Source organism: Salmo salar, chromosome ssa12 (assembly GCF_905237065.1).
Source record: "Salmo salar chromosome ssa12, Ssal_v3.1, whole genome shotgun sequence".
NCBI classification, from domain to species: domain Eukaryota; kingdom Metazoa; phylum Chordata; class Actinopteri; order Salmoniformes; family Salmonidae; genus Salmo; species Salmo salar.
The window spans coordinates 45,583,343-45,606,265 of record NC_059453.1 but is presented as its reverse complement, the minus strand read 5'-3'; the positions used below and the strand labels follow the sequence as shown (position 1 = coordinate 45,606,265).

Sequence of the window (22,923 nt, the reverse complement as noted above, 5' to 3'; positions counted from 1 at the left end):
GGCGCTTGATTTATGAGTCCCAACGAGAACAATGCAGTTGGGGGGGAAGCCTGGTGTGCTAGCTAGCTACTCCATCAGTGTTATCAACTCTGCTGAAGGAATGCCTTCCTCAGGGCTCTTTTCCCCAGCCACACTCGTTTGTTACCCCTCAACATCCCTCTTTCCCTCCATCCTTACCACCCCAAAACCTAACCTTAGATGAATGACTACCCAGAACCACCCGGGAGTCTCCCAGGACAACAAAACATAGTCTTCAAAGCAACAACACAAAGAAACCAGAAGTCTCCAAATAAACAGTGGAGTTTCTGGTTTTGATTTGGTCTGTCCTTTGTAGTGTAGTTGTGTGTGTGTGTGTGTGTGTATGTGGGAGGAAAGGTCTGGTGGTCTTGTACATGGAGTTGCCATGGGAGTTTGTTTCAAGCCACTCTAGGTTTTGTTTACCTGTACTGAAACACATGAAAGAAAGCAGAGTCATCCCATGTATTCCATTGTTAGAATACCAGTGTTTCAGTCTTACTTTCTGACAACAACGGTAGCTGGCTGAAGCTGGAACAGACTGACATTTCGTCCAAGCTTAGATAAATGAATCTGCTACAAAATACAGAGCAAGACAAATATAAATATAACAAATATACAAAACTCTCGTTGAAGATCATTGTGGATTCTATAAACCTGCTTTGCTATAGGGCCATATTCTCGTCTCTCAAGTTTTTATCGTGTGTCTCCTCTTTTGGGTCGTATTCATTAGGATCAAACAGAAGATAACTGAACTTGTCCAATAAGAAATGCTCATTTCAGTTTTCCATTGCTCCAGTGCGTCTCTGTTAACAGTGGCCCTGCATTCCCCTGTCAGTAAGTCCATGCAGTTCCTTCATTAGCCTCCCCTCCCAGCACCACAACATGCACCTTAACCTCTAACCTCTAACAGAGCAAGGTCAATTTCACGCTGCTTTGAAAGCCATCAAGTCCTACTGAGCCAAGCATGCTTTGGGTGCTGAAGAACTGGAGAATGTGTGGAGCACAGACACACACACGGAACACACGGACGCACACATGCAGACACACACACACAAACACACACAAGAGCGTGCTGGTTTGGGCCGTGGTGTGGGTGTGTGGGGAGGAAGGGGCCTGACCTCCAGAGAGGAGAGAGAGAGAGAGATTGCTGACGCCAGGCACCCAGACCGCAGCTAATGGAGAACAGGCGTGGAGGAGGACAGACGGGCACTGCTATGGACACCCACCTGGAAATGACAGGACCCCACTCACTGGGCTCCTAGTCAGAGGGCCAGATCATGATGGTAAGATCAGAGAGAGAAAGAAAGCGAGAGGGAGGGAGGTATAGTGGCTTGCGAAAGTATTCACCACCCTTGGCATTTTTCCTATTTTGTTGCCTTACAACCTGGAATTAAAATTGTTTTTGGGGGGGTTTGTATCATTTTATTTACACAACATGCCTACCACTTTGAAGATGCAAAATAGTTTTATTGTGAAACAAACAAATAAGACAAAAAACAGAAAACTTGAGCGTGCATAACTATTCACTCCCCCAAAGTCAATACTTTGCAGAGCCACCTTTTACAGCAATTACAGCTGCAAGTCTCTTGGAGTATGTCTCTATAAGCTTGGCACATCTAGCCACTGGGATTTTTGCCCATTCTTCAAGGCAAAACTGCTCCAGCTCCTTCAAGTTGAATGGGTTCCGCTGGTGTACAGCAATCTTTAAGTCATACCACAGATTCTCAATTGGATTTAGGTCTGGGCTTTGACGAGGCCATTCCAAGACATTTAAATGTTTCCCCTTAAACCACTCGAGTGTTGCATTAGCAGTATGCTTAGGGTCATTGTCCTGAATGAAGGTGAACCTCCGTCCCAGTCGCAAATCTCTGGATGACTGAAACAGGTTTCCCTCAAGAATCTCCCTGTATTTAGCACCATCCATCATTCCTTCAATTCTGACCAGTTTACCAGTCCCTGCTGATGAAAAATAACCCCACAGCATGATGCTGCCACCACCATGCTTCACTGTGGGGATGTTGTTCTCGGAGTGTTGAGAGGTTTTGGGTTTGCGCCAGACATAGCGTTTTCCTTGAAGGCCAAAAAGCACAATTTTAGTCTCATCGAACACCAAACATGTTTGCTTATTTATTTCTGGCCACTCTTCTGTAAAGCCCAGCTCTGTGGAGTGTATGGCTTAAAGTAGTCCTATGGACACATACACCAATCTCCGCTGTGGAGCTTTGCAGCTCCTTCAGGTTTATCTTTGGTCTCTTTGTTGCCTCTGATTAATGCCCTCTCTCCTTGCCTGGTCCGTGAATTTTGGTGGGCGGCCCTCTCTTGGCAGGTTTGTTGTGTTGCCATATTCTTTCAATCTTTTTAATAATGGATTTAATGGTGCTTCGTGGGATGTTCAAAGTTTTTGATATTTTTTTATAACCCAACCCTGATCTGTACTTCTCCACAACTTTGTCCCTGACCTGTTTGGAGAGCTCCTTAGTCCTCATAGTGCCACTTGCTTGGTGGTGTTGCAGACTCTGGGGCCTTTCAGAACAGGTGTATATATACTAAGATCATGTGACAGATCATGTGACACTTAGATTGCACACAGGTGGACTGTATTTAACTAATTATGTGACTTCTGAAGGTAATTGGTTGCACCAGATCGTATTTAGGGGCTTCATAGCAAAGGGGGTGAATACATATGCACGCACCACTTTTCTGTTTTTAATTTTGTACTTTTTTTAAAACAAGTTATTGTTTTCATTTCACTTCACCAATTTGGACTATTTTGTGTGTGTCCATTACATGAAATCCAAATAAAAATCTATTTAAATTACAGGTTGTAATGCAACAAAATAGGAAAAACGCCTAGAGGGGTGAATACTTTGTAAGGCACTGTAGGAGAAAGGACTGGCCATATAAAAAAGGATAGATCTCAGCAAAAGAGAGAGGTAAAGTGAGTGTGTATGTGAGAGAGAGAGAGAGAAATAGAGGGAGGGAGACAGTAAGGAGGAATGAAAGAGGGTAGGATGGCTAGCCATTTGTAAAGTAGAGAAGAGATTAGAGCGAAAGGCACAAAGAGAGGTGGAGTACTGACCTTGTATGTGTGTGTATTTGGGTGTTTGTGTGCAGGTATGTGTGCATGCAATCGTCTGTGTGTCTGTCTGTATTCATCAAGATCTCATTGTTTCCATTTGAAACTCGAAGTATGCACGTCTATTTTTTACCCATTCATTCTGCTTGGTTAGAGGGTTAAAACAGAAACAGTTCAAAGGTTAACAGTTTTGACATTATTTCAGAGTGGTTAAGGTAAGGGCTATGGTTTGGGGAAGGCTCTGCAAAACTACCGACCTCCTAACATCAAGTATCATCAAGTATTCTCACGGCTTGCTGGAGTATTCTGAACTGCCGTAGCGCAGTGGTCTGAGCAGCTCACTTTGGCTCCAAGCATCACCAGTTCCCACCACGTGCTGGGCAATTGTTTTTGTGTGTGTGTGTTTGTGTGTTGGGGTTTAATATTTTCCAGATAATCAACATATTCTTCCTGCTGAGAAAAGTTTGAGAAATTACCAGACATCCTGGTATTACCGTGAAAACCAGCAGTGCTATTTGAAAGCATTCACTGACTGTACAAAACATCTTCCTTATATTGAGTTGCACCCGCTTTTGCCCTCGGAAGAGTTTAAATTCGTCGGGGCATGGATGTGTTAACAATGTGTTAAAAGCATTCCACAGGGATGCTGACCCATGTTGACTCCAACGCTTCCCATAGTTGTGTCATGTTGGCTGGATGTCCTTTGGGCGGTGGACCATTCTTGATACACATGGGAACCTGTGAGAAACCCAGCAGCGTTGCAGATCTTGACACACTCAAACCGGGGCGCCTGGCACCTACTACAAACCCCGTTCAAAGGTACTGAAATCTTTTGTCTTGCCCATTCACCCTCTGAATGGCACACATACATAATCTATGTCTCAATTGTCTCAAGGCTTAAAAATCCTTCTTTAACCTGTCTCCTCCCCTTCATCTACACTGATTGAAGTGGATTTACAGTAACAAGTGACATCAATAAGGGATCATACTGTAGCTTTCACCTGGTCAGTCTGTCATGGAAAGAGCAGGTGCTCCTAATGTTTTATACACTCAGTGTCTGGAGAGACCTGAAAATAGCTGTGCAGCGACGCTCCCCATACAACCTAGCAGAGCTTGAGAGGATCTGCAGAGAAGAATGGGAGAAACTCCCCAAATACAGGTGTGCCAAGCTTGTAGCGTTATACCCAAGAATATTCGAGGCTGTAATCACTGCTTCAAAAAAGTACTGAGTAAAGGGTCTGAATACTTATGTAAATGTTATACTTCAGTTTTTAGTTTTTTAAATTAATTTAAAAACTTCTAAAAAACTTTTTTTGCTTTGTCATTATGGGGTATTGTGTGTAGATTGATGAGGGAAAAACAACAATTTAATACATTTTAGAATAAGGCTGTAATGTAACAATGTGGAAAAAGTCAAGGGGTCTGAATACTTTCTGAATGCACTGTACACTGCTCATTCCCCTCCCTATATCGCAATTCAACCTCAGTCCTACCTACCTAAAGGTTATGGAAAATTTGCTGTTTCAGTATTTCTCCAGCAGGTTTCCTGAAGGAGAAAGCCTCCACTTCGATGTCAAATATAATAAAACAAAAACACTATAGTATAGTACTACAGTAAAGTCTGCAAAAACACTACAGTGAATACTACAGTAAAGTCTGCAAAAACACTATACTATAGTATTTATAGCATACTATAGTATTTTTAATGTGGGCATATAGTAAGCATAAACATTTATAGAAGCCATGCAAGTAGCCTAAAGGATGTTTTCTATCGGGGACTTTATGTTGAGTAAATATGGTAGGCTGCTAGCGTTGTGATGACTGGTCTAATGTAACCTATGAATGAAGCCAGAAAGTTTATATGTCACACATGCATATTTTGTATTTTTTCCATCAGCTAATTTGCTCCTCTCTTTCTCGGCATATCCTCTCACCAGTTGTGATACGTTCAAGGGATTCTTGGGGAGGGTAGGCTATGGCCATCCTTTTTTTAGCGCTGATCTGTTGTTTCCTGTAGGTCTACATCTGTTTGCAATGGCATGGTAGGAGAACCTGTAGGACGCAGCGACCTTGTGCAAGTAAAAACGGTAGGCTACAACAGCACTCACACTGAGCGTTAATTATGCAGATAGCAAAGCAGAGAAGTCAGATTTAGACATTGCATATAATTTAACAGTTCCATTTCCCAGGCTGTTCATAGAAATAATGTATTATAATTTACTAGTTTCTCAACATTATTTCTCGGGAAACAAGAATGGGTTTGGGCAGGATAGCCCAGTAAAACTTGGTAATCCGGTTACCGATTTTAAACCCTAGTGTGTGTGTGTGTGTGTGTGTGTGTGTGTGTGTGTGTGTGTGTGAGAGAGAGAGACTGACCGTGTGGGGAGTAGCTGTAGAGGCCCTGGCTGGGGGGAGTGTTGCTGAAGTTGGAGTAGCTCAGCAGACTGTTCTGTCCTGGAGAGTGGCTGAGGCCATCTTCTGTCTTAATGTCTGCAGAGGAAAGGACAAAAGGAGATAAATGTCTACACTGGATACAGTTACTGAAACTGGTTACACTGTATTTTACAGAGGGGCATGCTGTAAAACTGGGTGTGTTGTAAAATGCGGGCAGCATTAAATCAGTTCGCGAGCCACATTTGGCCTGTGGGCCTGTAGTTTGAGACCCTGGTGTTAATGGATGTGGAGTTGTGGTTCCTATTCACGGTACCTTAGATGCCATACTTTCAAGACAACTTTTAAACAGTCATATCCCCACCTCTTCACCCCCATATTGAATGACATGACGGTACTTACTGTATGAGGGCATGCTGTAGCCCTGGGTGTGGTATGTATACGGTGTGTAGGGTCCCGCAGGCTGGAGGGCAGGGCTGTACTGGGTCTGTCCGTACGCCGCCATGACAGCTCTTAGGTCAGCTAATCTAGGAGGAGGAATTAAAGACTGGTAAGTTGCTAAGCAACATGGGGACTATATGTATTGTCATGTTGGCTGCTTAGCCTATGCTACGCTAAGCTATGACTAAGAATTGTCACACATCAGATGGTGTCACTCCTCCAGGACGCTCGTCCCTCAACTGATCTGTCTTGTAGGACCTGGAACTCATATTGACAATTCAAAAAAGTAAAACATAGTTCCAAATTTCACAATATCACTGCACTCTCGTATGACTCTCCATGAAATAGACAAAATAACTAGCAAGCTAAATTATTACAAACGCTGTGGCAGTGATTTAATAGTTTGCATATGAATATAAAAAAAAGCAGGTGGCGATCTGCGGCACAAATTCTGGTCACCAGTGCAGTGACTTGATCAGCTGTGTAGCTAACTGTTGTAGTTAGCTACTTTACTGACACAGTTAGCTAGCTCTTCCTTCACTTACATAAAAAGCTTGCTTAGCCTGTTTAAATTACCCTGAAGTTGTAGACATGTAGCTGTTATCAGCTATCAGCATGTTTCTCCACGATCGTATCGTTAGGTCAGCTGAGCACAGTCAGCAGCTGACTCGGGAGGTTACTGCAATGGCCTCATGGCAGAAGAACAGCTGCTTCATGAAAACTCATAATATTGTAAGCATTAGCACTACTAGCTACAGTAACTTGCTAGCTAGCTTTTGATGGAAGATTCAACATTGTGTGTGCAGCATTGTGTGTGTAGTAGGTAGCTGGTTGGTTAGTAGTATCGTTGCAGTCAAAGATGATTTTAGTGACTGGCTCAGCTAAAGTTAGCAAGCTAATGTTAATGTTAAACATATTATGCTAGCTTTCGTGCCATAGTCAAACTTCAGAAATACTGCTCATTGAAGCACTATAGTCCTTAGCTATATGTAAAATGGAGCGACTAAGACTTCCTCACCACAAAAGCATTAACATTTTTGGCATATTAATTGTTTTAGCTTATATTATTTCAGACAGTTTTGACGCAGAAATGGGGTTCAGCAGATGATGTCACCTTGGTATATTTTCAAATGGTAGACAGCACATTGTACCATAACTACTTTTGAGCTATCCTATTATCCTTTGCAAGATACAAGACAGATCAGTGCAGGCGAAATCAACGTGCTATCTAACGTAAGACAATGATGACTAAAATCTCAACAACACTCACTTGCAGATGAAGGAAGAGTCTGATATGGAGTCTTAGTGTCCCTAGAGGAAAACAAATGAAACAAACAGAGAAACATGTATAAATACCAATAAAAAATCATATTCACTGAGAAATTAAATGGGCAATAAATAACTTGAGATATGATTTCACAGTGATAAAAGGCTTTATACGATTCCAATTTCAACACTTAACCATAATGCCATAGTATGACATTTGATAAAACCAGTCTGATCCCACAGTGACTGTACATACATACCCCAACCAGAAGCCATGGATTACAGGCAACATTCGCACTGAGCTAAAGGGTAGAGCTGCCGCTTTCAAGGAGTGGGACTCAACCCAGAAGCTTATAAGAAATCCCGCTATGCCCTCCGATGAACGATCAAAAAGGCAAAGCGTCAATACAGGACTAAGATCGAATCGTACTACACCGGCTCCGACGCTCGTCAGTTGTGGCAGGGCATGCCAACTATTACAGACTTCAAAGGGAAGCACAGCCGAGAGCTGCCTAGTGACATGAGCCTACCAGACGAGCTAAATATGCTCGCTTCGAAGCAAGTAACATTGAAACATGCATGAGAGCATCAGTTCTGGACGACTGTGTGATCACGCTCTCCGCAGCCGATGTGAGTAAGACCTTTAAACAGGTCAACATTCACAAGGCCGCAGGGCCAGATGGATTACCAGTACGTGTAGTCCGAGCATGCACTGACCAACTGGCAAGTGTCTTCACTGACATTTTCAACCTCTCCCTGTCTGAGTCTGTAATACCAACATGTTTCAAGCAGACCACCATAGTCCCTGTGCCCAAGAACACTAAGCTAACCTGCCTAAATGACTACCGACCCGTAGCACTCATGTCTGTAGCCATGAAGTGCTTTGAAAGGCTGGTCATAGTTCACATCAACACCATTATCCCAGAAACCCTAGACCCACTCCAATTTGCATACTGCACCAACAGATCCACGGATGCACTCCACACTGCCCTTTCCCACCGGGACAAAGGGAACACCTATGTGAGAATGCTATTCATTGACTACAGCTCAGCATTCAACACCATAGTGCCCTCAAAGCTCATTACTAAGCTAAGGACCCTGGGACTAAACACCTCCCTCTGCAACTGGATCCTGGACTTCTAGGTGGTAAGGGTAGGTAACAACACATCCACCACACTGATCCTCAACACGGGGGCCCCTCAGAGGTGCATGCTCAGTCCCTTCCTGTACTCCCTATTCACTCATGACTGCACGGCCAGGCACGACTCCAACACCATCATTAAGTTTGCTGATGACACAACAGTGGTAGGCTTGATCACCAACAACGATGAGACAGCCTATAGGGAGGAGGTCAGAGACCTGACCGTGTGGTGCAAGGACAACAACCTCTCCGACAACGTGATCAAGACAAAGGAGATGATTGTGGACTACAGGAAAAACGAGGACCGAGCACACCACATTCTCATTGACAGGGCTGTAGTGGAGCAGGCTGAGAGTTTCAAGTTCCTTGGCATCCACATCACCAACAAACTAACATGGTCCAAGCACACCAAGACAGTCGTGAAGAGGGCACGGTAAAATATATTCCCCCTCGGGAGACCGAAAAGATTTGGCATGGGTCCCCAGATCCTCAAAAGGTTTTAGAGCTGCACCATCGAGAGCATCCTGACGGGTTGCATCACCACCTGGTATGGCAACTGCTCAGCCTCCGACCGCAAGGCACTACGGAGGTACTGGGCCGTACGCACTACCATCACCGGGGCCAAGCTTCCGACCATCCAGGACCTCTATACCAGGTGGTGTCAGAGGAAGGCCATAAACATTGTCAAAGACTCCAGCCACCATAGACTGTTCTCTCTGCTCCTGCATGGAAAGCGGTACCAGAGCGCCAAGTCTAGGTCCAAGAGGCTTCTAAACAGCTTCTACCCCCAAGCCATAAGACTCCTGAACAGCTAATCAAATGGCTACCCAGACTATTTGCTACTCTCTGTTATTATCTATGCATATTCACTGTAATTGACTCTGTACCGGTACCCCCTGCATATAGCCACGCTATTGTTATTTACTGCTGCTCTTTAATATCTTACTTTTTTTTAGGTTGTTTCTTAAAACTGCATTGTTGGTTAAGGGCATGTAAGTAAGCATTTCATTGTAAGGTCTACACCTGTTGTATTTGACGCATGTGACAAATACAATTTGATTTGATTCCACTGTTTAAGTTACGTAAAATACCTGCTGTTTCTTTAAAGGAAAATACAGTGTGTTACAGCCTTAATAAAAAAAATATTACATTCAGGTTTTGTGTCACTGGCCTACACACAATACCCCATAATGTCAACATGGAATTATGTTTTTAGAATTTTTTTACTAATTAATAAAAAAGAAAAGTTGAAATGTCTTGAGTCAATAAGTATTCAACCCCTTTGTTATGGCAAGCCTAAATAAGTTCAAGAGTAAATTAAATAGTGCTTAACAAGTCACACCCCTGAGTGAACAGAATCACCTTTGCCAGCAGTTACTGCTTTGAGTCTTTCTAGGTAAATCTTTAAGAGCTTTGCACACCTGGATTGTACAATATTTGCACATTATTCTTCTAAAAATTCCTAAAACTCTGTCAAGTTGATTGTGATTTTGAGATATTTCTGTATTTCATCTTCAATAAATGTGCAAATTCTTTAAAAACATGTCATTATGGGGTATAGTGTGTAGATGGGTGAGATTTTTTTATTTTATCCATGTTGAACTCTGGCTGTAACACAACAAAATGTGGAATAAGTCAAGGGGTATGAATACTTTCTGAAGGCACTGTATATTTTGCAAATGTCTGCACTACTTACTTGACTCTGTAAAGAGAGGGTTTTCTTCCCTGGCAAGGGTGTCACTCAAGGTCCTCGACGTCAACTTTCCTGTGGAAACAATAGTGAATAAGCATTAGAAGTATGCGGGTGACTGACACAAAGCAACATGCCTTGGGCACTGACTTACTTAAAAGTTGGAACAGAACTCAAATTTGGGCCAAAAGAGCAGGGGGATAATTATCGTACTCGGAAAGTTCACAGAGTGATTTAGGTTTAGGAAAGAATGGAGGTTTTGACAGAGAAAAGAGACTGACAGCCCAACAGACAGGCAGACAGGCTGGCAGGCTGACAGGCAGGCATGCTACAAGTCGGAGAGAGCTGATGAGGTTTATACAGTATAAGAATCACCATAAGGGATGCCACTGACAGACAAGTCAAATTACACCCGTTTTTTTCTTCCTCGTCAGTCAAAATGGCTATTTGTTAGTAAGAGCTTGATGGATGACATAGTTTCCTGGGAAAGCACAGAAGAATTCCCCACTTCTTTGCTTCTCTCTCTGTCTCAACACCTTGGCACCTGTAGAGAGGTGTCACATCACAATGACTGCGGAGAGGTAAACTAGGTCAAGTTAACGGCATAATCGGACAGAGCAGAGTTGTATGTAAAGCACTTACTTAGAATGACCTAGAAGCACACCTAAACTCAGGCATACTGTAACATTTATGTTGTACAGAAGTGTGAAATGCCAATATACACAAATTACCAATATACAGTAAGAGCCAAAAGTTCCTTTCCTGTGGCGGTCCTCATGAGAGCCAGTTTCATCATAGCGCATGATGGTTTCTGCAACTGCACTTGAAAAAACTTTCAAAGTTCTTGAAATTTTCTGGATTAACTGACCTTCATGTCTTTCTCATTGCTTATTTGAGGTGTTCTTGCCATAATATGGACTTGGTATTTTACCAAATAGGCCTATCTTCTGTATACCACCCCTACCTTGTCACAACATAACTAATTGGCTCAACGCATTAAGAAGGAAAGAAATTCCACAAATTAACTTTTAACAAGGCACACCTGTTATTTGTAATGTATTCCAGGAGACTACATCATGAACCTGGTTCAGAGAATGCCAAGAGTGTGCAAAGCTGTCATCAGGGGTAAAGGGTGAAGAATCTAAAATATATTTAGATTTGTTTAACACTTTTTTTGGTTACTTCATGATTTCATATGTGTTATTCCATAGTTTTGATGTCTTCACTATTATTCAACAATGTAGGAAATAAAGAAAAACCCTGGAATGAGTCGGTGTGCCCAAACTTTTGCCTGGTAATGTATCCCAATTCAGTTTAACATAATGACACCTTTACCTTAATATATAGCTATCCTAATATATTGTAATGACCCGGCTGGGTCATAAAGGAAAAAGAGACGGACTCTAGGTGTGCAGGTCAGAACACAGGTTTATTCCTAAACTGGGCTATTGTTCAGGCCACAGCCCACGCCGCTAAATGCCGAATGTACACAACTATACCAAGTCTAATTAATGTTTACTCCCATAGGAACAGATCAAGGCCCCGAACAGAAAAGAGAGAGAAGATGAGACAGTAATCCCCATTTATCATTTCCAAATCCCGCGGGATTACCCATCATACCCCCCCAACCTTTCCCTCTGTCCTGACATATTTAACCCCTGCTAGTAGCCATGAGAACCATAACACACCCACAAACACAGAACACAATACCGGGTCGTTACAATATTTAATGAACAAATAACAATAAACAAGCATTAAAATGGACTACAATAGATAAGGATGGGAGAGTGTGTGTGTGTGTGAGAGTGAGAGAGGGAGGGAGGGACGGAGTTAAAGCCAATAAGCTATTCCTGGAGTCATCCTGTCCATACTGTTACCTCCCTACTCCCTCTTTCTCTGTCCTTCTGTCTGTCTCTCTCTCTTGCAAAGCCCTAACGGGGACATAACCTTCTCCAAACTATGCGCAGACTATGTGCTCTATGGGGGGATTCAGACCAGAGTTGCGTGCATGTAAATAGAACTTCATTCCCTTTTATGCACTTTTCTCTCTACGGGTATTCTGACCTTGAACTTAAGCATGGACCAGCCAGCTATACATTTGGGGTGGAGATCACATAAATGGAGGTGTGACAAAGGTGTGTCTTCAGATACACATATTCTGACCTTGACTTAATTCCCTCATAATTCCACAACCTTTACACGCGAGGAAACCATGAATAAGGTCGAGCACCTGTCGGTTCCAAGTGGAAAAACACAAATCTTTTTTTCTGATAGAAATAACACCATTCTCCATGCACTGTAATTTAAAAACTAATAAGAGCTAGGCAAATGAGTAATCCGTTTGGAGAAGCCGATTGTAAATATAAATATTTGTAGATGACTTTTCCTTATGATCGCTGGAGACAAATGTGAAACCAGTCATATGGAAGCAAACTGAAAATCATATCAACATGTATTTTGGCCCTTTTTCTTCTTCTTTTACAATTTTGTATCATGTTAAATATTATCCATTATTGGTAGCCACCGTCAGTAATACTCACATACATTCGTAACTGTCATTTTAGTGTTAATTTTCTTCCATTTCTAGCCTGTACATTTTGCATCATTCGATTCCGTTTACCTTTCTTTCCTCTATCAATAATTTGAGACATACAGTACATGTATGCAGCCTCTTTGAATCATTATGGAATGCAGATCACATTTAGCCGTTTAAACCTGGAGCCTAGCGCATGGTTCAAGACGACTGGACCGTTGTCATTATAGTTCCATGATTAGTGAGGATTATTAGGGTAGATTTATAGGACTATTGTTCATCCCCTATGGTACACTTTTCTCACGTTCCAATATTTCATGGATTGAACAATTGAATATGGTAACATTCAGGATGAGTCAAATCACTGTATTTTTGTTTCATCAATATATTTTGTGCATAAAGACTCTCCAAACCAGTTTTTTATTATTATTTCGAAACCTAAATAAACCTAAATAATCTCCAAGATCAGAGCATTTTTAAGTCTACCAATTGCTGCTGAAACGGAGACGAATATGCATATATGGATTTCTTTCATTGAGCCCTAATATTCTCAACCCATTATTTTGATACTATATACAGTGTTAAAGGTACACCGTATTTAAAGGGATGGCTTTAGAAACATTTACTGAAAACCCTAGCAAATGAAACTCCACGAGAAAACCCTCCCAGTTGCTGGCCATCAGGTTTCAGCGGTTGAATTAAATGTATTCAGTGTGCGCAAGGGACCCATACCTGCAGAGCACATCACGGGCCTGCATAAGGTAAGTCTGAATACCAACTACTGACAAGCGCATAGGGTTGCAAAGCATTGGCAACTTTACGGTACATTTCTGGAATTTTTCGGAAATCTTCCATGGGAAGTTAAGCCCTGGGAATTTGGGGAGTTTTGCTTAAATTCATCAAAAAATTACAACTTTTTTTGTGGGATACACATAAGGCAATTCTAGGTCTTGTGGCATATTTTGGTTAAACTATCCCCAATTCAATGGAATTGCAACCCTCTGCATGCACAGTACATTCTTCCATCACAAGTGAAGTGCACTCTTCCATCACATGTACAGCTGATTCTCAAGATCTTGCACACTAATGAGACGCTATTGAGCCCACACTACTACACTGTCTGAGCCAAGGACTACATGCTTTCTGGCAAGTTTTGATTACAATACTGGGTTGGGTGAATATATTTTGACATACATGATTTTTTGTTAACTAGTAAATAGTAGCCTACAGCAAAGTGTGTTTAAATCATTTCTAACTTGTTAATTTCTGCTAGTTAGTTTTTGCTACCATGTAGGTTTTAGCTTGTTTGAGCCTGCTAACTGAGGAGTGTTAATTCACCTTTTTCCATACATGTTTCATAAAAAAAAAATGTATCTTACAAAGGAGTTGTTTATCTAACTGCTTAACTATTTATCTGTACATGGAATTGTATTTGGTTTTTGTTTTTACAGATTTTTTTCTAATCGTTACAGGAAAATGCCACGGCACTATCCGATGTGTGGAGACATTTCACTGTAGCTAATGTAGAAGGAAAAGCTGTGTACATGTGCAAATACTGTGCCAAATCACATGTAAAGAATGCAACAAAGATGCAGAATCATCTGGCCAAGTGCATCAAGATCCCTCAACGCTAACAACAAGCAACATCTGACAAAAGGCCCTCTACTTCTATTCGAGGTGAAAATTATGAATCAGACACCTTATTGATAGCAACAGCTCATGGTCCTCCTGGAATCAGAAGTTTTTTTGACTCAATGGAGGCACGTAGTCAGAGAAATTCTGATGAATGTCTTGCTCAAGCTGTGTATGCAACTGGTTCACCTCTGATGCTCACAGGCAATGTGTATTGGAAGACATCTCTGAATGTTCTTTGCCCAGCAAACACCCCTCCAACCAGACATGCTTTATCTACTCATTTGCTGGATGCAGAGTTCAACAAAGTTCAAGTGAAGGTCAAGCAAATCATAGAGAAAGCAGACTGTATTGCAATGATCTCTGATGGGTGGTCAAATGTTTGTGGGCAATGAATAATTAACTACATAATCTCTACCCCTCAACCAGTATTCTACAAGAGCACAGACACAAGGGACAGACACACCGGTCTCTACATTGCAGATGAGCTGAAGGCAGTCATCAATGACCTTGGACCACAGAAGGTATTTGCACTGGTGACAGACAATGCTGCGAACATGAAGGCTGCTTGGTCTAAAGTGGAGAAGTCCTACCCTCACATCACACCCATTGGCTGTGCTGCTCATGCATTGAATCTGCTCCTCAAGGATATCATGGCACTGAAAACAATGGATACACTCTACAAGAGAGCCAAGGAAATGGTTAGGTATGTGAAGGGTCATCAAGTAACAGCAGCAAACTACCTCACCAAGCAAAATGAGAAGAATTGAAGCTTCCCAGCAACACCCGTTTGGGTGGTGTTGTCATCATGTTTGACAGTCTCCTGGAGTGGAAGGAGTCTCTCCAAGAAATGGCCATATCACAGTCTGCCAATATGGAAAGCCCCATCAAGAGGATCCTCCTGGATGATGTATTTTGGGAGAGAGTGGTAAGCAGCCTGAAACTCCTGAAACCTATAGCAGTAGCCATTGCACGGATTGAGGGAGACAATGCCATCCTGTCTGATGTTCGGACTCTGCTTACAGATGTTAGAGAAGAAATCCGTACTGCCCTGCCCACTTCACTGTTGCTCCAAGCAGAGGAAACTGCAGTTCTGAATTACATCAAAAAGCATGAAGACTTCTTCCTGAAGCCAATACACGCCGCAGCGTACATATTGGACCCCAAGTATGCTGGCTAGAGCATCCTGTCTGGTGCAGAGATCAACAAGGCCTATGGTGTCATCACTACCGTGTCTCGCCACCTTGGCCTGGATGAGGGCAAGGTTCTCGGCAGTCTGGCGAAGTACACTTCCAAGCAAGGGCTTTGGGATGGAGATGCTATATGGCAGTCGTGCCAACATATCTCATCAGCCACCTGGTGGAAGGGACTTTGTGGATCTGAGGCTCTTTCCCCAGTTGCCACAGTCATCCTCCAAATTCCACCAACATCAGCCGCCTCAGAGTGCAACTGGTCCTTGTTTGGCAAATTTGAGGCCTTTTGAGCCTGACAACGAGCCATCCTCAACATGGTTGGAAAGTGACAGTGAAGATGAGGCCTCAGAGTCTGATGTTCAAGAGGTGGACATTGAGGAGGTCCAGGGAGAAGACATGGAAGCCTGAGAGGAAGACAACCAAAGCTTTAGTTTCTAGACTATCATTTTATGTTGAAAACGTTTTTGGGAGATGCGATGGATCATTGGGGATCATTCAATATTCCATTTATTTTGTTGTTCAGTGAAATTATCCCATGTGAAGAGTCAACTCATTTAATTAAAGTTAAATTCGTAACTAAATTGTTTTGTTTTTTTTCTATTTGAAGCATTTAATAATTTGCAATTATGTCTAAAAAAGGTTTACCATATGATATGGTAAATATATCCAATGCAAAAAACATCTACATTTAAATGGTATTAATATTAATTTGCATATATTTCCGTTAATTCCCATATATTCTCATTAATTCCCATACAGTGAGGAAAAAAGTATTTGATCCCCTGCTGATTTTGTACGTTTGCCCACTGACAAAGAAATTATCAGTCTATAATTTTAATGGTAGGTTTATTTGAACAGTGAGAGGCAGAATAACAACAAAATATTCCAGAAAAACGTATGTCGAAAATGTTATAAATTGATTTGCATTTTAATGAGGGAATTAAGTATTTGACACCCTCTCAATCAGAAAGATTTCTGGCTCCCAGGTGTCTTTTATACAGGTAACGAGCTGAGATTAGGAGCACACTCTTAAAGGGAGTGCTCCTAATCTCAGTTTGTTACCTGTATAAAAGACACCTGTCCACAGAAGCAATCAATCAATCCGATTCCAAACTCTCCACCATGGCCAAGACCAAAGAGCTCTCCAAGGATGTCAGGGACAAGATTGTAGACCTACACAAGGCTGGAACGGGCTACAAGACCATCGCCAAGCAGCTTGGTGAGAAGGTGACAACAGTTGGTGCGATTATTCGCAAATGGAAGAAACACAAAATAACTGTCAATCTCCCTCGGCCTGGGGCTCCATGCAAGATCTCACCTCGTGGAGTTGCAATGATCATGAGAACGGTGAGGAATCAGCCCAGAACTACACAGGAGGATCTTGTCAATGATCTCAAGGCAGCTGGGACCATAGTCACCAAGAAAACAATTGGTAACACACTACGCCGTGAAGGACTGAAATCCTGCAGCGCCCGCAAGGTCCCTCTGCTCAAGAAAGCACATATACATGCCCGTCTGAAGTTTGCCAATGAACATCTGAATGATTCAGAGGACAACTGGGTGAAAGTGTTGTGGTCAGATGAAACCAAAATGGAGCTCTTTGGCATCAACTCAACTCGCCGTGTTTGGAGGAGGAATGCTGCCTATGACCCCAAGAACACCATCCCCACCGTCAAACATGGAGGTGGAAACATTATGCTTTGGGGGTGTTTTTCTGCTAAGGGGACAGGACAACTTCACCGCATCAAAGGGACGATGGACGGGGCCATGTACCGTCAAATCTTGGGTGAGAACCTCCTTCCCTCAGCCAGGGCATTGAAAATGGGTCGTGGATGGGTATTCCAGCATGACAATGACCCAAAACACACGGCCAAGGCAACAAAGGAGTGGCTCAAGAAGAAGCACATTAAGGTCCTGGAGTGGCCTAGCCAGTCTCCAGACCTTAATCCCATGGAAAATCTGTGGAGGGAGCTGAAGGTTCGAGTTGCCATACGTCAGCCTCGAAACCTTAATGACTTGGAGAAGATCTGCAAAGAGGAGTGGGACAAAATCCCTCCTGAGATGTGTGCAAACCTGGTGGCCAACTACAAGAAACATCTGACCTCTGTGATTGCCAACAAGGGTTTTGCCACCAAGTACTAAGTCATGTTTTGCAGAGGGGTCAAATACTTATTTCCCTCATTAAAATGCAAATCATTTTATAACATTTTTGACATGCGTTTTTCTGGATTTTGTTGTTGTTATTCTGTCTCTCACTGTTCACTCACTGATCATTTCTTTGTCAGTGGGCAAACGTACAAAATCAGCAGGGGATCAAATACTTTTTTCCCTCACTGTATATTCCCATTAATTCCCACGGAAAGTTTCAACCTCTGAATATTCCCATAAAATCTGTAACCCTACAAGTGCTTAAATCAAAACGATTAAAAAAGGAATAGCTTTCTGAATCGGACCCTATGTGTTTCTAAGCACTGTTTTCGATCAAAACCTGTGTCCAGGTTTCCTTGGTAAGAAAAAATAAATAAACAAACATAGTGAGGAAGGGTTTTGATTCATGTAATTACTGTCTGAAAGAAATAGATGCTGCGGTTCACTTACACTCGCCTTATGCCCTTGGGGGAATCCCCGTCACCATCTTGAAGGGTCGTCCAAATGAATAGCCAAGCAAGGGAAGTTTGCAACGTAAACCCATCAGCCCCCGTTTTTAGTCGAGTTTTCGAGTGTACAATTATTGTCAGTAGTTGCTAGGAGTGGTGGTAGGAGTCAGGCGCAGAGAGCAGAGGTAAGGAACTGTGTGTTTATTAAATAAAACACAACACGATCGACGCCAACACAACCGGCGTGAAAAAATGCAAAGTGCCCAGAACAGGTGCACAGCATGCATAAAATATAACAATAGTAGATCGCCAGCACATCCAAATACAAAACACAACCTAACGCGAAATAATCCCGCACAAACCTGGGCGGGCTAACCAGGCTTAAATAACCAAAATCAAAAGACCCAAATGAGGAACAGGTGCAAACAATAAGACATACCAAACGAAAAGGAAAAAGGGATCAGCGGCGGCTAGTAGGCCGGTGACGACGACCGCCGAGCGCCGCCCGAGCAGGCAGGGGAGCCACCTTCGGTGGGATTCGTGACAATTATGTTCAATCCGTGGCCTGAAACTACCCATAATTCAATTCGCGACGATTGTTTTCCCGCTAAGAAAAGTCTGCCAAAACATTAAAACAACCTCAATGGAGAAGTCAACATACAAGTGTAAGAAAAAACGAATGCAAATAAGTTAGAAATTGTACTACTAATGCACATGACGGCACAAACACGTCTTGTAAACAGTAAAGATGTTTTTGTTTGGTTATCTTTTGGAAATTTGTATGAATTAAACATTTTTCTTCTTCAGAAGTTCCAGCTAGGCAGGCTAACGTTAGTTAACTAATTAATTTGCTAGCTATTATACAGTAGGCGTATATTAATTATTATATAGTTAATATAAGTAGACATGCAATCATAATTGACTATAGCGCATATAAAGCACCCACCGGTGGGGATGAGTAAGTGCTGAATTTCCGGTCCATTTAAAAATCATTCCTTCCTCCCTCGCCCCTTGTCCTGCAAGTGTATACTCCTCAGATGTCACGATACATCATCGCAAGTGTCCACTTAATTTGAGGGCTGAGGGGATAGGGTGTGTCTTTTAAGTGTTTGGACTGCAGCCAGAACCTCACTGCGTAACAACTTGAACATGCTCTCATCTTGCAGCTCAAGAAGATTGAATGACCTTACTTACCTCCCGACAGAGTACCTCCAATGTGTTTTCAGTCGTGAGTTTTCCTGCCTTGATTTGACATATTATGTAACTGTAAATATAATATAACAATTGTCACTTTTTCCCATAACTTTCAGACCCACTTTTCAATAAGTGGCTTGAAAACTGTTTATTTACATAGCAATTACATACGTGGATACAGTGGAATTTCAATGTAGACACATATCCGTGTTGGTACATAGCACGTACCATATAGCACTGTACCAACATGGATATGTGTCTACATTGAAATTCCACTGTATCCACGTATGTAATTGTATGTCAACTTGTTTGTGGCCATTAAGTTAAGATATTAACTGAGAATAACTGATGGTGAGAGAGAGAAAGGTTGACAGTAAGAAAGACAAAAATGAAGAGTAAGAGGGAGTGAGATATATATATATATATATATATATATATATATGAGTAAGAGAGAGTAAAGGTTGAGCGTGAGAGAAAGGTTGAAAGTAAGAGCTAGTAAGGGAGTTCGTCATGGTTGAGGACAAAAAGCAACAGCTCTTTCCACTCCCCTGATGTTGACAGTGGTCTATTTAAGCAATAAGGCCCAAGGAGGTGTGGTATACAGCCAATATACCACAGCTAAGGGCTGTTCTTATGCACGACACAACGCGGACATGACACAGCCCTCAGCCCAAACCTGTGAGGTGCCTTATTGCTATTATTAACTGGTTACCAATGTAATTAGAACAGTAAAAATACATGTTTTGTCATACCTGTAGTATACGGTCTGATATACCATGCCTATCAGTCAATCAGCATTCAGGGCTCGAACCAACCAGTTTATAAGTGCCTTTAGGGCACCTCAATCTGGCCATGCAGAACACTACTGCTTACTGTGGCCTCATCACCGACATAAGACTGACAGAGACAGAGGAGAGGCAAGACAGATAGGGGCAAGAGGGATATTAGCAACTGCACAGCAGAACGAGATAGGGCCCCAGGGGATGAGAGAAAGAGGAGGGGGGAAAGAGAGATAGAGAGAGGGCACGGTGCGTGAGAGAGAGAATGGGAAAAAGCTAAATTAAGACATCTCATCAAGTAGAAAGAAAGAGCTAAAATTCTTATAACTAGAACATTTGAAAAAGGATTGGAGTTACATAGGTTGTGACGCACAATATTGAACAGCAGACTTGACAAAAAAAAGTCTGTGTAGGGTCTACTTTATATCTACAGAGGCTAAAGCTTTTCACATTAGCACATTAGCCAAAAAAATACATTGCACATAATGATGAATCATATGTTTTGGCAACTCCAGCTGACGCAGCCGACCTCCCAGCTTCTCCAAACATGGTGTCGTGAGTCATTGCAGTACAGGCTGTTTTCATAGTAAATCATAGTATTCCTACTGTGGAGAGGGCAAAGGACTCTAAAAAACCACTTGGTGGTGCCTGTGTTAATGACCGAAAGGAAAACATAAACACGGTCAGACCGTAAATGTGTCAGGGAGCCGAGGTGATGTATGGTCAATAGTAGCTCTCGTAGTCGATAAACTGTATATTACCAAATGTTCCTGGACACCAAAACTACTGTTTTAAATAATAGAAAGTTCCCATAAAAGGAATCAACAATGAAACACCCTTCACTATCCATGTATGGGATTGTCTTAAAAAATGAGAAAATTTTATTATATAATACAACATCTGATGAAGATATAAACAAAAAATATGCTATACTGTTCAAGTCTGGGAATGTTTTAAAATAATTTGTTTTTGCATACAGTTGAAGTCAGAAGTTTACATACACTTAGGTTGGAGTCATTAAAACTCGTTTTTCAACCACTCCACAAATGTCTTGTTAACAAACTATAGTTTTGGCAAGTCAGTTTGGACATCTACTTTGTGCATGACACAAGTCTTTTTCCCAACAATTGTTTACAGACAGATTATTTCACTTAAAATTCACTGTATTACAATTCCAGTGGGTCAGAAGTTACACTAAGTTGACTGTGCCTTTAAACAGCTTGGAAAATTCCAGAAAAGTATCCTTGGGAGCAATTTTCAAATGCCTGAAGGTACCACGTTCATCTGTACAAACAATAGTACGCAAGTATAAACACCATGGGACCACGCAGCCGTCATACCACTCAGGAAGGAGACGCGTTCTGTCTCCTAGAGATGAACGTACTGTGGTGTGAAAAGTGCAAATCAATCCCAGAACAACAGCAAAGGACCTTGTGAAGATGCTGGAGGAAACAGGTACAAAAGTATCTACATCCACAGTAAAACAAGTCCTATATCGACATAACCTGAAAGGCCGCTCAGCAAGGAAGAAGCCACTGCTCCAAAACCGCCATAAAAAAAGCCAGACTACGGTATGCAACTGCACATGGGTACAAAGATTGTACTTTTTGGAGAAATGTCCTCTGGTCTGATGAAACAAAAATAGAACTGTTTGGCCATAATGACCATCGTTATGCTTGGAGGAAAAAGAGGGATGCTTGCAAGCCGAAGAATACCATCCCAACCGTGAAACACGGGGGTGGCAGCATCATGTTGTGGGGGTGGTTTGCTGCAGTAGGGTCTGGTGCACTTCACAAAATAGATGGCATCATGATGTAGGAAAATTATGTAGATATGTTGAAGCAACATCTCAAGACATCAGTCAGGATTTAAAGCTTGGTCACAAATGGGTCTTCCAAATGGACAATGACCCCAAGCATTCTTCCAAAGTTGTGGCAAAATAGCTTAAGGACAACAAAGTCAAGGTATTGGAGTGGCCATCACAAAGCCCTGACCTCAATCCTATAGAAAATTTGTGGAAAGAACTGAAAAGGCGTGTGCGAGCAAGGATGCCTACTAACCTGACTCAGTTACATCGGCTCTGTCAGGAAGAATGGGCCAAAATGTACTCAACTTATTGTGGAAGCTTGTGGAAGGCTACCCAAAATGTTTGACCCAAGTTAAACAATTTAAAGGCAATGCTACCAAATACTAATTGAGTGTATGTAAACTTCTGACCCACTGGGAATGTGCTGAAATAAATAAAAGCTGAAATAAATCATTCTCTACTATTATTCTGACATTTCACATTCTTAAAATTAAGTGGTGATCCTAACTGACCTAAGACAGGGATTTTTAATATGATTAAATGTCAGGAATTGTGAAAAACTGAGTTTAAATGTATTTGGCTAAGGTGTATGTAAAAGTCCGACTTCAACTGTATATATATACAGTACGAGTCGAAAGTTTGGACACACCTACTCATTCAAGGGTTTTTCTTTATTTTTTACATTTGTAAAATAAAACTGAAGACATCAAAACTATGAAATAACATATAACGTATTTCATATTTAAGATTATTCAAAGTAGCTATCGTTTGCCTTGATGACAGATTTGCACACTCTTGGCATTCTCTCAACTAGCTTCATGAGGTTGTCACCTGGAATGCATTTTAATGAACAGGCGTGCCTTGTTAAAAGTAAAAATGGTGGAATTTCTTTCCTTCTTAATGCATTTGAGCCAATAAGTTGTGTTGTGACAAGGTAGGGGTGGTATACAGAAGATAGCCCTATTTGGTAAAAGACCAAGTCCATATTATGGCAGGAACAGCTCAAATAAGCAAAGAGAAATGACAGTACATCATTACTTGAAGACATGAAGGTCAGTCAATACAGAAAATTTCAACAACTTTGAAAGTTTCTTCAAGTGCAGTCGCAAAAACCATCAAGAGCAATGATGAAACTGGCAGAGTTACTTCTGCTGCAGAGGATAAG

The 22,923-nt window shown here is 41.8% G+C and overlaps 1 protein-coding gene across 2 annotated transcripts in view; it reads right to left on the bottom strand.

Annotated features, from left to right (window-relative positions):
• Positions 1-22,923, bottom strand: part of LOC106565282 (eyes absent homolog 2) — a 71,403-nt gene that overhangs the window by 12,557 nt on the left and 35,923 nt on the right. Inside the window, exons 2-5 of one of the 2 annotated variants that reach the window (XM_014132221.2) lie at positions 10,030-10,098; positions 7,197-7,237; positions 5,888-6,012; positions 5,471-5,584 (exon numbers count right to left, since the gene is read on the bottom strand). In XM_014132221.2, coding sequence (XP_013987696.1) covers positions 5,471-5,584; positions 5,888-5,990 — 217 coding nt within the window. In that variant the 5' untranslated portion in view covers positions 5,991-6,012; positions 7,197-7,237; positions 10,030-10,098. Of the gene's footprint in view, positions 1-5,028; positions 5,429-5,470; positions 5,585-5,887; positions 6,013-7,196; positions 7,238-10,029; positions 10,099-22,923 lie in introns of those variants that run through there. The other variant, XM_014132222.2, reaches the window with a different exon arrangement.